Below are 12,860 nucleotides of genomic sequence, written 5' to 3'. Positions count from 1 at the left end.
AATCTTTCTTGTCCACATGGTTTTGGTATGTTAAGAAAATAAGACATTTATGAAGCAGAAGTTTGATTCCTATCCAATATATCATATTTACTTGAGTCCACTAATGCTGGGCTTTTTATACATGTATGCTTTCTTACAGCAGGCTCTACCAATTTGGAAGGTACAGACATGAGATTTACTGGTCCACGGTTCTCTCTATCCTCCCAGAACTTTTTTAACTTGACATCACACTTCTCTGGTACCAAGCTGTTCTGAGCAGGAGGTTACAAGCTATAGAAGAATTTAACTTTCTCACACTTGAGTTTCTCTAGAACTCAGGTGTGAATGTACTATGGGCCTGCTGATTTGCTTGTGTGTGTTTTGTTGGTTTGTTCGTTAACTTTTTGGCTGACATTTCGGTGTGAATCAGATCTTTTGGTACATCCCTTATAAAGCAGGGCTCCGGTACAGAAGCTTCAAGTGCCTCCACAGTGAACTTGGATACAAAAATCCTCTCAGTTATTCCTTGTGACTTTATTTCTTCTGAGCATTCTTTGTACTTTTTGACTGGCTTTTGTACAGTTTGACAAGTTATTTGGAGGGCCACAGCTAGTTTGTTCCTCACTCATTTTTGATCTGCGTTTTCTCTGCTTTTACCTGTAAGTGTCAAGGTTTGTTTCTGCCTTTTTTCTGCATTTGGAGAGGTCTGACTTTTTAAGAATTTCCTCTTATTTCTGATAGCAAACATATATGTTTTAAAGAGTAAAGAGAAATAACGTCTTTAATATGTTTGATGTAATTACAGGTATGTGGCATCTCATCCCTTTCCTTCTGACTGGTTTTTCCTAATGAATATCCAAGGAGGTTTCTTTTATGTTTTGGTATGTTGCCTTCGGCCCCTGTTGATAAGCAATCTGGCAAAGAAAAGCGGATGGCATGATGAAATCAGTGCTTTCACCTGCAAGCAAACTTTGTTTTCAGGGATGCTGGTTGTCAGACTCGTTATGGGTGCATCTGTAACCCTTCATTTCTGCCTCTAAAGTACAATTAGGGGATTCAGTAATCTCTTAAAGATCATTCAAATTCCATTATTACTTCTGTGATCTCCTCTCTTCTTGAATCTCTACACTTGTCTTTCTTTGCAAGCTTCACTGCTGAATGTGGTTTTGCCCAGTCTTTTCTTCTTTTCTCTACTTCTTACATGGTCCCTGCTTTTCCCCCCTCCTTATTTCATCATATTCTTCACCCGGCCTTTTATGCTCAAAAGAGATTTGTAATTGCATCTTGGCATTGACTCTCTCCTTCAAATCTACTAAATAATTTGCTAGATAATTGCTCTCCAACAATAGAGTTCAGCATGTATTTATGTAGCCTAGATAGAAGGAAATAGTGTCTTGAATAAACAGTATCTCTTTAAAAAGTTAACCTTTACCTGGAGTGGAAAAATATGGCTATGGCACTTCAGCAAATAGGAAAAATAGAGCAGGCTTGTCACACTGTAGCTCATAGGATTGGAAATTTCCTATGAATTAGCACTGTATTTTAAAAGGCTATATGAAGATTGACTTTTTCCGTGATGGTCTTGGAATTTCGTTCTCATGATCCACTGGTAACGAAGTGGAGTGACCGTGCTGTGATAGAGATATTCCAGTGCCCCCTTCACAGACACCCGGTACCCCAGCACTGAGTAATCCCCTGCGGGGAAAATGGATGTTAAGAAAGCAGAAGCAAAATTTGCTATGATCTAAAACCGCAGGCCTTCATCTGACTAAAGCAAGTCTATTTATGTACATTGTGGAGAAGGTAAAGGAAGTGAAGGGTTTATCTCTTGAACTGGCAAGAAGAAGGCATTGATAAAACTGTTTCAAAAAGAGAGGTTCGTTTAGCTATGTGTGCCTTGGGACGCATAGAGCCACTGTGTCTGTGCAGTGCACCTTTGTCAATTCCCAAATATCTGCATTGGAAACCTGTGAGAGAATAAATCCCAGAATCTTGATTTCCAGATGATTCAGAAAGGTCGCTTGCATAATTGCTGGCCTTGGTCTCTACGCACTGGTTATGTCCAGTGGCTGCAATTTTTGCCTGTAATGTAACGTAAGGCCTATGCACTTGGGAGCTCTTATATTCTTGGAATCAAAGTTGACCCTGCTTATGCTGCTACTTTAAAATAAGCATTAATTGCCAGCCTACATAATGACCTACAGTCCTGGCTCCACAGCAGTTCCCTAAGAACTCCCTTCCTTTACATTTTGCCTTTAGTCAGGTTGTTATATTTATGGTGTTTCATGATTTGAACAGACTGTTCAGATTCATTTTGCTTTATGCTAAGTTGGGCAGCAAAATCATCTTAATTTTTACAGCAGAGCTGTGTTGACTTCTTGACTTCATTTATAAAATCAATCGATATCATATTTCATTGGAACAGACACAAAAATGTATAACCAAATGAAAATTTAAGTTTTATTTCTGTGCGCTTCATTTGAGTAAAGCCACCTGTTACTTCTGCAATCAGCAAACCGATGAAAAACATGTCTAAATATAACCATTTCTTGTACCTTTTTGCATGACATGAATCAGAAATGGTAATAAATCCAACAGCTTCTGGAGGAAGGAGGTATTGTTAGTAAAATACAGAATACAGCTTTTGGACATGAGTGGATTTTAATGTTTTAACTTCAGATGTGTACTTAGTTTCAGTAGTTCTACCACTATTTCCTGTTATGGTTTTGGTAGCACATTTTGTTTTGCTTGTACCGCTGGAGACAATTTTCTGTCATGTAATACAATGAACTGAGCTGAAGGCAATAATATTTCTTACAAACTTGTGTTTTAATGGCTGCCCACTGCAGACCTCCAGCTCACTTGATGCTTGATTACTGTCTGTCCATCAGCCTGGCTGCACGGTCAGTGCCTTGGGTAGACTGGCAGGTAGAAGTGAGCATAGGAAGTTTACTAAGCTCCTTGCAGGTAAATCACAGCAAAAGGAATTAGAGAGAGAGAACTATTAGAAGAGGAAGAGAGATTGTGATGAATTTGTTTGGCGCCTGGAATAAAAAATTGCTAGCAGCATAATGGCATCGTGCACTGCTTTGTACATTTGTGTGTGTAGCCAGTTACAGTAGCAGTAATTTAAGAACTATTGTCTTGCTGTTGTATAAACACTTCAGATGTTTGCTTGGCATTGCCAGTTTTGGAGATGTATAAAATGAAGAACTGTGTAGACATTGTGTTTCACATAAAAGCAAAATATTTGCTATAGATAAAGCTGCCTAGTAAGGAAATTATAAACCACATCCCAGAGAACATACCATCAAGAAGCTTAGTTTAGAAACATGAGTCCATGCCAAGTATCATTATGTATATTTGAAGCGATAAAGAAATCCTGGAAGGTACCTTTATCATTCTGCTGCTGTGCTTGGATAAGTTTTAGTGATGTTTGGATTCAAACGGTGGTTTAGAAGTGCTGCTGCCTCCTGAATGCCTAGCGCATGCCATAATAGTTCTGATCTTCATTCACTCTCCTGAGCCTTTGCCACTTGGCACCCAGTCATGTTGTGGGCCTGCCTGATTCCAGCTATGCAACCAAAAGTTAGAGTGCTGAGAACTATTTGTCACTTCAGTCATCATAATATCTTAGATCTGGAGAGGATTAGAATTTGATTTAGCAGTCATTTTCTCCTAATAGAGGTGTCATAAAATAACTAGTGTAGAATTAATCTCCTGTTACCCTGTATTTATTCCAAAGCAGGAGACTGGGTTATTCTGCTCTGCCCTGAGTGCTCACGTATCTTTAGACTGTTGAGGAATGCTGTAGAAGTGCCTGTGGATAAATAGACAACATAGTTTGCCCAGTGGAAATATGTTTTTAATGCATTATATATAGTAAAAATAGCAAAGAGGTTTAAATGCCTTGCGTCTGAATTTACAAGGGAAAAACTATGCCTTGGACGTTGGACTGAGGCCCGTCAAAAGAATGGGCTTCCAGTAGATTTCCACACTTTTGTATTCAGCCCTTGTTAAATGCAAGGCGTGGAGATGCAGGAGGAAGGTATAACCACCTGTTAAGGACCTAATGAGCACTCTTATGGAATATGACCTAAATACGTACCTGCTATTGGAATTAATGTAATAATTTTTTAATCTAAGATCCTTTGGTTAATTAGTACTAATCATGTTGAATTAAATAGCTCCTGACAAATGGAATTTAGAAAGAAAACAATTACATAAAAAAGAAAGGTTGGTATCTGTGATTATGTTCTGTTATAAACAATCAGCAGATCCTAGAGTTTGGAGAGGTGGTAAATATCTTCTACACAGGAGGTGAATTATTCATGGTTCCATGAAGCAAACTCTTCCATGAAGCTGGCTCTGCCTGTGTAGTCATGAGAGGACAAACTCTCTTGTCTGGCACCCAAAAAGGATTGTTGTAGGTGTACAGTATTTTCAAAACAAATTTTCATTGAGTCAAAACAAGTTGCAACAGGAACATAGAAGTACAAAGGCACGGTACGTATGTGTATGTATGCTCCACGCAGAAAAGCTTTGTGCTTCAAAAAGTGATTAATTGGGTGGCGTTGATAAAGCCCTTTTATAATTCTATTATGGCTGCGCTGTTGAAATAATTTATATAACAAGATTTTATTGCACAATGTCAGCATAATAATACTAGTCTGGGAGGAATAGGTCAAAGACCTCAAGAAGCCTCAGGCTGTCCTTTACTCTGACCTACGCCCTTCTTAGTTCATGTTTTCACCTAATTTAATTGGAAGAGGGGAGAACGTTGCTATTCTAGCCAATTTATTAAGATCAGTCATCTCGGACTGGATTTTTTTCTGTCAGGATTCTGTGGATTGAAGAAACATGAAGACACCTTGCAGCAGTTCCTTTAGGGTGCAAAAGGAAAGAAATATGGGGTACAAATGATGCAAATCATAGAATGCTTTGTGTTCATCAAGTTCCAACCCCCCTGCCATGGGCAGAGCCACCTTCCATTAGGCCACATTGCTCAAAGCCGTGTCCAGCCTGGCCTTGAACACTACCAGGGATAGGGCAGTCACAGTTTCTCTGGACAATCTGTTCCAGTGTCTCACCATTCTCATAGTGAAATCCTAGAGCTGCAACTCCTCTAAGAGAAATGGACAGTAGTTGGGGTAAATGCCCCAACAGTGACTCTCAGCTGCGCCTAATGCAGCTGAAAAAGGTGTGATTCAATTCTCACCTCAGTCCTGGTAAATAATAGCCTTTCCAGGATAGTCAAACTCAGTGGTGGACAATGTAAACAACAGAGGACTGCAGAGGAGGAGGGTGTCCTAGCTATAGACCATGCTCCAGAAGACTTGGAAAGGTTATGCAGAACTCCTCAGAGATCCTGGCAACTACAGGAGAGCTTGCCCAAGACAGATGTATTAGCTTAAAAAGGCTAAGGAAAAGAACACCACGTTTTCCTGTATGCCTTGTCTACAGTAGGAGAAAAGGGATGTATTTATCAAATATATTAGCTACAATGATTTTGAATACAATAAGGTTCTATAATTAGAGCCTAGTATTTTCAGAATTAAACCATACTTCTGGTAGCTGCTAAAATATTTTCCAAGAATGAATTAGAATATTGAAATAATGGGTAGTATTTAAGAATAATGCTTGTTCTCAAAGCTAATAGTAGGAAAAAATCCAAGTAAAATAACCTGAGTTTGCCTTCTGATGAGAAGAAACACAGTATGTGCACCTGATATGGTGACAGAAAGTAATGACAGCCCTAGTGTCTTTATGCAAAGATGATTTTGGATCAAGGGCTTTCATTTGCCAGTAAGGAATATGCAGGGACAGAATACACTGTGCTGTAGACATGTTGCTATACAGCTAAGTCTGTACTTGATGTGGACCATCAGGATTACTTCATCCCCTTCCTTAAATCATCTTGTGATGGAAAAGGCACTTGAAACTCCCACATCTTGAGTTGAAACACATAAAACATGAGTACAAATAAGGCTAGCGTGGATGGATTTGAGATCAGCCTGCTGAAAAACTTGGCACTATTGAACCAAGGATTTTAAGGAGAATCTATTTTGTGAATGACTTAGGAAGATGATTCATCACCCCTTGATGAATGTCCTTGTCCCAGACAGAAAAAGCAGAAATCTCACTGGTATGGCATTCTGTGTGCTTTTTTCCTTGCGGAGTTTGAATGTTCTGCTCCGAGTTTCCAACGTGACAATTTTAAGAGAACTAGGAACACCTAGACAACCCTTCTAACTTTATGACACAATGAGCAGTAACTACAAATCCACAGTACACTTGGTTGTAGCACCAGTCAAGCAAAAACAATGGCAGAAAACTGTTCACCACAAATACGTGTGAAGTGGTGTTTGATGGGAGATCATAGCTACATAACTTAAAACCTTTGCAGGTTTTCAGCGTAGGAATCTGAAGCAGAAGTTGTTATCAAACGGTCAATGCAGATTTTTCTACCAATGACATTTTAAAAACCCAGCACTAATTTATACTGGAAAAAAAAACAACCAACCAACCAAACAATTAGAATGAAATTTCACAAAAGTGTGTGGATTCTGAGTCAAGTATGGTTTATGCACTGCAAACCCACACCCTAGGGTTTAAACATGTATGGGCTTCTGGAGACCTTGGACCACAGTGTTTTATATCACTAGAAAACACGTAAACAACGAGTAATCCAATTCTGCCTTCTTTTAGATATTTACCATTTGCAATAGCAAGACGTTCTTTCCACTGGATAATAAGATGAAGGAGAGATAAGTGCTTTACTCTCAGCAGATGTCCTTGAATGTAGCACCTGAAATTCAGTGCACGATATCAAGTATATATAGTAGTTAACTACAGCAAAATGTGTTGTTTTCTGGAGTGCTGAAGTAAAATTTCCATAGAAACCCCTTAACTTGCTACCTTGAACTTGGAAAATGACCATTTGAGGGAACAAACAAATAGGCAAAAAACAATAGATTCTTACAGTAAGGCACTCAAGGAAGAGTTTAGACGTGTGGCTGTATGAGTATGAAGATTGGCACCCACTCTAAGCTGAAAAGAAAGCAACTCTTTAAACACTCTTTAAGATCTGAACCATTGCAAGAGGGATGCAGAGCCATTGTGCTCAACACTCCTATAAAAGGGTATCTGTGGACTTTGTACAAACCAGTTTTTCTGTATTTGAAGGAGCATTTTACGTGGTTCTTCTGAGCTTGGTGTAAGGTCATTGTGACACAGACCCACCATGAACCTGGTAGAGTAAAGCAGGAGAAAGAAGGAACTCCGTGTTTCCCAGAAAGGCAAAAAAGCATTGATTAAAACCTGACTTGTGCCCTATGACACAGGCTAGAAAAACCATAGGTCAAGTTAGCTTTCTGTGTCTTCAGTATAATCCAAATTACTGATTTTAGTAGCAGTTCTCTAGAGCTGAAAAGTGTACCTAGTGGATGTAGCAATAACAATTTCAAAGCATCTCAGAGATACTTGACAGGATCGTGTGGCAAGCTGCCTAAAAAAAAATAGGGGTTTATGTAAATTCTTGTGGTGTAGCACACATCAAAGTGACTGAGGGTGTGTAAATCTGTGTGAGTAGGTTTATGTGATAGGGTCTGAGAAGTTAATCTTTCTCCAAAGTTCATGTTTACGTTTGCTTTTTCTCCGAGCCTGTATGTGCAGGATGCTGAAGTGTGAGTGTTTCTATTAATCTGAAACCTTTCTAAAAAGGATAGTGTTCCATGTGAAAAAGGTTCTTGCCATCTCTTATGTAATTTGTTGTGACATAATATATCCATGTCATGGTCCTATCTGTGTGGAAATGTGTACACTTTGACCTCAGTGCCAGTTGTTTGATAGGTGACGCTTACTCAGACCAGTAACTGGTGCTTGTTCTTTTCCTCCTTACCGGTAATCTCTGCAGAGGAGAAAAAAATGTCAGAATTTCCATTTCACAGGAAATCTGAGTATTTTAACTATGGTTTTGTCCCAAATTTCAGATGAAAAGTTCTGAAAGAAATTTTGCTTGAATACATGGCAAAAAAAATGCTATTAATGTGACACTGTAATGCATCTGCTAGCAGTAGCACAGTGCCTCCTGGGACAAGAAATTCTAGTGATTCATACTGTCATTCTTTCTTCACAGACTGGGTCCTTTGAAGAGACTACATTACCTCTTATGTTTATACTTATATTTCAGTCTCTTGTGATGCACCAGGGCCTTTTTGTGTGTGACTAGATACATTATCTCCGAAATGCTGGACCACACATAAGGAGGTTAATATCAAACTGATTGTTTCGACTTAGTTCTACAAACCAGAACATCTCGGATGAAGCCAAACTGAAGTAGCTCATTCTCATCTTTCTTTTCCTAAAGAGGAACCACTTTTCAGTAGTGGTTCCACAGAAATGCACATAAATTGGTAAAAATGCAATCTTCCTTTGGCTTTCATGTAATTTTAATAAACTAATAATTCCAGCAAGTTCTAATAGTGCATAATGTCTTTGCTGCCTGTTCTACTCTTTAATATGTACTCAAAAAAGTCTTGTTACTTTTCTGCACTAACACTTGCCATTCCCTCCCTGTCTGCAGTGTCCACTAATATTGAAGCAGTTTTAACCTCCCTTCTCTTACTTCCCCATCATTCCTCTTCAGTCTGTTAAATGTGCTGTAGCTGATAGAGTCCTATCAAGTGTATTGTGCTTTTGGATCTTTTGGCAGATTACTTTTTGGTTTGGGGTGTGGAGAGTTAATTCATTTTTTGTGTGAGCCTGTGTGTGATGAACCATGATTACCCAAATGTGTTTTCCAAAATGTCTTTAATCCCAGATACCTCGGGTGTGTGGGAGAGGGGCAGAAATGGAGTTATATATCCTGGGTAAACATGTGGTATTACATCTGCTTCAGTCTGGACAAGACCGCAAATGATAAGGACAAACCTAAGCCTGTACTTTAAAGTAGGAAAGAAAAAAGTAGACATTTACAAATTATAAAGGCCTAATGGAATTTTTGTAGTGCATGGAGCATGGCCAAGAGGTCCATCTGAACTACCAGGGAAATAACGTCCTCTTCAAAATAGTACATCTGATAGAACATAGGGAGGTGTTGGATTTAGATTTGCAGCAAAGGATACAAGCTCTACTGTAGGAATCAGTGAAAAGAAAGGATGCAAATGTAGATAAAGATAGTGTGGGAGGGTGTATGTGGTATCAGAAGCATTCGTTCTGGAATTTGCCTAAGTCAATGCAATATAATTCAGTAAGTTTGGTTTAATACAAAGCACAGAAATGCTGCAAAGGAGGTGTTTCAGAAAAGAAATAAATGTAGAAAAATACTTCTGCTTACATCCCATTTAATGATTGAGAATTTTTACAGTTTAGGAAGAGGGAAGTCTTAAGTAACATTTATCGAGTCGGTAAGAAAGCATGTGCATGGAAGAGAGTCTGCAGAGACACTATCAAAGGGGAAGGAAGAAGCTACTTAAAATAAGCAAGCAGAGGAAATGTAGTTAAATGTTAAGACAGATAATGCAAGTAGAAATAAAAGGATGATAGATCCTGGCATTGACAGTGTGCAAATGACATGCCTTGAGCTAGCAAAATGACATAGGGCCGACCAGGGGCTGCAGTTCCAAAGGTGTGCTCTAAAAACACAAATGCAGTAACATCATTCAAGTGTAAAGACCAGATGACAGGCATGGCATACCTTCTTAGCTGGTTTATGCATGCATTTGTGCCAGGCTGAACAATCACTTTTGTGGGCATGATTATGAGGGCTGCTTTCTGAACTTTGGTTCAATAAATCAAAGTGTAATCTGTAAACACACAGCACAAATCTGTGTGTGCTATAAAATGCGTGTGCTGGTTGCCCTTCTCCTTTTCTGCACTCAGCTCCTCAGTGCAGAAATGCTTTTACTTTCCACTGCTCTTTTAACCTTTGGATGGCACCTTGTGTGTGTTTACAGCTTCTGTACAAAAGCTGACTGCAGCTCTGTGTTAATTAATTTGCCAGGCACAACTTCACAAACAGAGGGGAGCATTCTCTTTTGTGATCTCACAGCGTTTTTAATTGTGAGGTATGGTTGGTGTTCAGTGATTGCCAAGCTTCTACCCAAATTATGAAATACGTATCATGGTTGCGAAGAGGAGCAGCCTGTGTTTGCTTCAAGAGGTATACCAGCAGAGCAATCAGGAACGTAATGAACGTAATTGCAGCTATTCCCACTCTAGATTGTTGGGTTTGGTGGGGGGAGAGGTTCTTTTGTTAGGGAGGACAGGAGGCAGTTCTCCTTATATATAAATTTATGAAGGCCAGTAATGTGAACGCAAAACAAAACGTTGGGTTGTTTTTAAGGAGGAGAGAAAGTGAAAATTTGGTGCAGAAAGTAGTAGGCAGAGACCAAAGGCAGAATGATGAAGCAGCTTCTAATATAACTTGCAAATAAAGAGTATCATTGGGACACATAAAATATGTTTAGTACATGGTAGAGTATTTCAGAGCAATAAACTTGAAGGTACAGTTCACACTCTATTTTGGATACTTAGGATCAGCTCATTTTACAGATTTATGAGTCACTTGATTCTTAGTAAAGAAGATAGACTAAGATACAAAATAGACAAAGCACATCCTAATTTAGAGGATAATGTTCTAACTTTCAGTCTAAGAAAAGGAATTACAGTTCACCCAAAGTGTTAGTATTTATTCACTAAGTCTTATGTAAACTACTGCCATCAACAGTGACTCTGCATTGCGTCAAGGTTTCTGTAAGGAGACAGATAAACGGCTTATCTCCTGCACGTATTCTGACTTCACAACTTTCCTGCTCCCTTGACTTGTCTGTCTTTGGGCCTTTGGTACCCTATGTGAAGCTTTCCTCAACATGGGAGGGAAAAAAAAACCCAACTTTTTATCCCAGAACATCAATTGCATTAGAAAGTCCCAGTTATAAAACGCTGCAGATCGTGGCATAGCCACACTTGTGTTTCTCATTTTTACAGCCATTCAGAGGTTTATTTTCCAGTGCATAATACAGTTTATCTCTGGAGCTTTGCATTGGGTAGAATATGGGCAATGTCAAGTTGCTGATGTTGACCATTTGGTTGGTGGGGAGGACACTGGGGAAAGAAGTACTGCTGGGTCTAGAAAGCTGAAGTGTGTGTAGGGATCTACTGTGTAGTAAACACTTGTAAGAAAAACACGACTCATTTATGAGATCTAATACTGCGCTGAGCATGGTCACATTATGCTTCTCTGTTAAAACCCTATCTGCGTACACACACACATTAAGTTCTAAGTTTACCCTTTCCTAACCATGCATTTTCTGTTTTTTTTACTAGGGCATATTTCAAAACGTTTGTCCCTCAGTTCCAGGAGGCAGCATTTGCTAACGGGAAGCTTTAGGCAGCCTTGGGCACAGAGATGATGCTGGACGGATCCTTCAGTCTGTGCGCGCAGCCCACAAGAAGAGCGCCTGGAAACGGGTTGGACTGTCTTGATGGGTGCTTTCTTGCCTCTGAAATTGTTTTGGTTGCTTCAGGTTCTGTCAGGTTTCTGAAACAAAAGACCTCACTAACATGCTTAAAACTGCGTATTTGATGTTTGGCCTGGCCCTTTGCCTCTGCCACCACCATTCCTATATATATCTACTGGATTAAATTGAAAAGGGTGTGTTTTGATGTGATAACATAGTCTTGTGCCAACAATGTCCTATATGTTATGCCTTGTTTCGTTGTCTTCAGATGGTGTAAATTGGATAGGTTTCCCCCCACAGAATTACAGTGTAGTTTGTATATTTAGTTGCCATTTCCAGTTTATCCTAAGAAAATACAAAACTGCCGTACGTACCAGGAATGCCTAATGGACTGTACAGTGCCATGTTCTGCCTGGGAGGTTTGTGTCTCGCTGTGGTTAACTCTCACAGGTATGGATATGAGTTGCACTCTTCGATTCTCAGTGCCTTTCAAGTTGGTCTGATATTAATATGGCAAGGTATTGGAGGTTTTGGGGTTTTTTTTTAATATTTCAGTTGAAAGCTCATGTTATATGAAATGTTGTGCTTTTATGCTTTGTTTTTATTTCCAGCTGTACAATTTCAGTGGGTTTTTTTTAATGAACTCCCCTTGCCGTTATGAAAAAGTTCTACTTCTTTAGTACCAGTATGCAAAGAACTAGTTATATAAATCACTGTAACAAAATAAAGCTCTTTCATAGACCTGTAATTTTTCCAAGTAAGATAAATACTGCTGAGAAGGAAACTTTCAACAAAGGAATGAATGATGTCTTGGAGAATAACAGATGAAATACTGTAGAGCTGCAAGTATTTAGCTTAATGCTTAAGTTCAACATGTCTTCTCAGAAATAATTTTAAGTGTATATAACTGGAAACATTACCTCTCCTAGTTCTGAAATGCCAAATACAAAATCCCACCTATTCATCCTTTCTTTCATGCTTGTGTCAGGCACACCAGTTGGGGCTAAAACTGTCACGATGTCACTTCCCAAATTAATTTGTAAATAGACCAGGGTACTTTCCAGTATGGAATAAAATTAACAGTGCATGGAAAAAACACTGTTACTTCTGCTAAAATAGAAGGAACTAAATGAACAGTATGCAGATGATACAGTGGCACTGGAAAACATTTAATTTGAAATTATCCACTGTAGCACTACTGTCTGCTTATGTGATGAAATCTCATCAAATTACTTGATTGGCAGTATTCTCCTACCCTTTCTAAAACTTATTATTTTCCATTAAAATTAGTCCTTTCCAGGCTAACATCCACCTAGGAAATGCAGATGGGGTTTGAGCAGCGAAGCTTAACAATTAAGAATCATGTAAATAATTTGCCTCTAGAAGCTACAGGTATTTTTAGCTAGTTTATAGGCAAAA

The 12,860-nt window shown here is 39.0% G+C and overlaps 1 protein-coding gene across 2 annotated transcripts in view; it reads left to right on the top strand.

Annotated features, from left to right (window-relative positions):
* The window catches only part of BABAM2 (BRISC and BRCA1 A complex member 2), a 161,563-nt gene extending 149,374 nt beyond the window's left edge, over positions 1-12,189 (top strand). For both annotated transcript variants that reach the window (XM_061475250.1, XM_061475251.1), the window contains one exon: positions 11,308-12,189. In XM_061475250.1, coding sequence (XP_061331234.1) covers positions 11,308-11,371 — 64 coding nt within the window. In that variant the 3' untranslated portion in view covers positions 11,372-12,189. The remainder of the gene's footprint in view (positions 1-11,307) is intronic.
* The last annotated feature ends 671 nt before the right edge of the window (positions 12,190-12,860 follow it).

This window comes from Pezoporus flaviventris, unplaced genomic scaffold (genome assembly GCF_033815535.1).
Source record: "Pezoporus flaviventris isolate CSIRO_AGI_PZ_B2104156 unplaced genomic scaffold, CSIRO_AGI_Pfla_v1 ptg000083l, whole genome shotgun sequence".
Lineage (NCBI taxonomy): Eukaryota > Metazoa > Chordata > Aves > Psittaciformes > Psittacidae > Pezoporus > Pezoporus flaviventris.
The sequence above is the reverse complement of the archived record's forward strand: the minus strand, read 5'-3'. Positions and strand labels throughout refer to the sequence as shown.